We start from the raw sequence: 2,663 nt of genomic DNA on the forward strand, positions 1-2,663 counted from the left end.
TTGACGCCTCGTACCGAGATCCAAGCGTTACCCAGAGGGCAAACTCCGCCACCACCTCCACCTTTGACAACGAGGACATTCCACCCGACGCTGAGCGTAAATCTTTAAGCAAAAAATTGATCTGTATTGACTGTCACGACATGACTGAAACATTTTCGAGTTGTCTAGGCGCGGCAGTTTTCAATGTTGAAGATCATGATGTCGGTGGCGCCCACGTCGTGGAGCTGGTCCATGACGTCCGACACGTCCTTGACCTCGACCATCGCCGACACGGCGTATCCGCCACCCACGAGTCCGTTCACCGTGGGGGAGCGACGTCCCGGCGTGATCTTGGTGGCCTCCTCCAGCTTCTCCTTGTCCACATTGTACGTCACCATCCTGTACTTGGTGGCCGTGATGAAGCCCAGGATGCGCTGGTGAACCTTGTGCACCAGGTCCTTGTGCGCCGACTGCGGGTTGGCAATCAGCACGGCCTGAGTCTTAAGAATAGTCGAGATGAGCTCCAGACCGGCAGCCTTCATAGTAGTGCCGGTCTCCACCAGGTCGACGATGCCATCAGCCAATCCCAGCGAGCAAGCGGCCTCCACGGAGCCCGAGACGTATTTGATTTTCGTGGGGCCTGTAGCCTCCGTTTCGAACTGCTTAAAGTAGTCGCGTGTGGTCTCCGGGAAGGACGTGACGATGCGCTTGCCTGCGAGCAGCTCAGGCGACGTGATCGCGTCCTTGACAGGCGTCTGTACGCCCAGTGAGCACTGGCCGAAGCCCAGCGGCAGTAGCTCCTCCACCTTCGTGCAACTCTCAGCGATGATGTCCTGGCCTGTAATACCCAGATCCAGATTACCCTCACCCACGTACGTGGCGATGTCTGAGGCGGGCAGGAACACGAGCGTCACCGGCAGACTCGAGCACAGCGCGATGTCCACGCGGTTGGGGCGGTGGTAGTCCAGACCCGCGCCCTTCAGCAACTTAAGGATCTTGTCGTGCAGACGACCCTTCTTGGGCACAGCGAAGAGCAGACGCTCGTCGGATTTCTTAGGCACGGGGGAAGGAGTCGAAGCAGACATGACGTTGATGTTGATGCACTGGTCCAAAGGCAAAGTGACGGTTGGCAGTTGACGTTGAAATGGCAAAACTTGTTATGATAAACATGTTCTTAACGGATTAGTGAAGCTGAGTGAAAACGCTTGACTCCGTTTGCGTTATCACGTTAAGAACCACGAGCTTTTTCTGACGAACCTAAGGCGAACTTAGTGTTTTGTGAGACGTGATAGATCAGCATGGACGAAGGCGAGTTCCTGCGTCTGTTGGAGCGCTACCCTGTGGTGCGCAAGAAGACGCACTGCCGCGTACAATGGAATGACATGGTGCGTCGCCATGTCAAGCACAGTCTGTGGCTTGCAGCCTCTTAATTCTGGCGCTCGAGTCGCCAGTATTGCCTTCCCAACAAGCGATTTACTTTTCTTGTGTTCGGTTACTGCAGTACGACGATGAGCCGGCAACGCACCCTACGAGCTCCGGTATCTTTACCCCCTCAGGCCAAGAGAGCGTCATCCAGCCTTCAGACTCCGTGGAAGACGCGCTGGAGAAGTTCCTGTCGCCGTATTTCTCGTCCAACGAGGCTGCCAAGATCCAACAACAGCTCGAGAAGGTGAGAAACATGCTGTTTACGATACTTCCAGACGCTGTTATCTGACATTAGCGGGTTAATACTGTTGCGGCAATTGTAGGCACAGCGAGATTTCCTGTCGAGTCTGTGTCTGGAGGACGTGAACGACCTCTGTGCACAATTTGTCACGACTAAATAGATGCGATACACAAAAATGTTGCAACTAAAAAAAAAGAGCAAGACTATATTATCGAGCCTCAATTTGCCGTGTGGGAAAGTTGATGTCTCTACGACCACAGGAAGACATGGAAGTGAGCATTACAGCTATGAAACTATCGAATAATAAGTGACTCTACATGTACCTGGAGGAAACTGCGAGTCTGTGCGGGATCGAGGAACGGCGACGTGCTCCAGGAGATAACAAGCGTACGCAACTCGTCCGTGGACGTCTCGAACGAAATGAGTTGCAACAGCGCTTCCTGCAATCCACATATTCACCCATACAACGTCGCTATGAGTAACGCATCAAACAGCTACAAACTGTGTGCAACGTACGATGTGTTGGTACTCGGCTTCGAACGTCGCCAGCTCCTGACTTATCATCTGGAAATAGTCTACTGGCCTCAGATCCGTCGCGGAGACTTGCTGCTCTCCTTCATCATCATCCCTCAGCACTATCAACGCAATGATTCATCAGAATTACCAGCCAGATATAGCGAAACTTATAGGAGCCACCCACCGATGTCTCTCGCTTCAGCTTGTAGTGTACACATTTCCTCTAGGAGCTTCTCGAACCCTCCAGACAGTTCCTGCACCTGTTGATACAGATCCTCTGCTAGCCATGGATCCATCTCCGCATTGCCAGCAAGTCCAGACAGCACCACACTCTCCTTCTTTCCTTTCTCCGGCGCTGTATCAATTGCCACCGCCGCTTGAGCCGCTCGAATCGCCAGTAGTGCCGACTGGAACCCTTCGATCAGAGCGATTCCCTCGCGTTCTCGACCATACCAGGCCGCACCTTTCTCCTGCATAGTAGTGAAGAGTCTTGCTATCCTCT

The 2,663-nt window shown here is 53.3% G+C and overlaps 3 protein-coding genes across 3 annotated transcripts; 1 reads left to right on the forward strand and 2 right to left on the reverse strand.

Moving 5' to 3' along the window:
* Positions 1-103: 103 nt before the first annotated feature.
* PITG_09640 (ATP phosphoribosyltransferase) lies at positions 104-1,077 on the reverse strand (the record flags this gene model as incomplete). The annotated part of the gene is made up of 1 exon (XM_002903211.1): positions 104-1,077. The coding sequence occupies one exon, from the start codon at positions 1,062-1,064 to the stop codon at positions 165-167; it is 900 nt and encodes a 299-aa protein (XP_002903257.1).
* A 284-nt stretch (positions 1,078-1,361) lies between these two features.
* PITG_09641 (uncharacterized protein) lies at positions 1,362-1,805 on the forward strand (the record flags this gene model as incomplete). Its single annotated transcript, XM_002903212.1, has 3 exons — positions 1,362-1,364; positions 1,481-1,648; positions 1,728-1,805. 3 exons carry the CDS (start codon positions 1,362-1,364, stop codon positions 1,803-1,805), a joined length of 249 nt encoding a protein of 82 aa, XP_002903258.1.
* A 326-nt stretch (positions 1,806-2,131) lies between these two features.
* On the reverse strand, positions 2,132-2,637 carry PITG_09642 (uncharacterized protein; the record flags this gene model as incomplete). The annotated part of the gene is made up of 2 exons (XM_002903213.1): positions 2,132-2,280; positions 2,346-2,637. The coding sequence occupies 2 exons, from the start codon at positions 2,635-2,637 to the stop codon at positions 2,132-2,134; spliced, it is 441 nt and encodes a 146-aa protein (XP_002903259.1).
* Between the last annotated feature and the right edge of the window lie 26 nt (positions 2,638-2,663).

Source organism: Phytophthora infestans, genomic scaffold (genome assembly GCF_000142945.1).
Source record: "Phytophthora infestans T30-4 supercont1.15 genomic scaffold, whole genome shotgun sequence".
In the NCBI taxonomy this organism is placed as follows: Eukaryota; Oomycota; class Peronosporomycetes; order Peronosporales; family Peronosporaceae; genus Phytophthora; species Phytophthora infestans.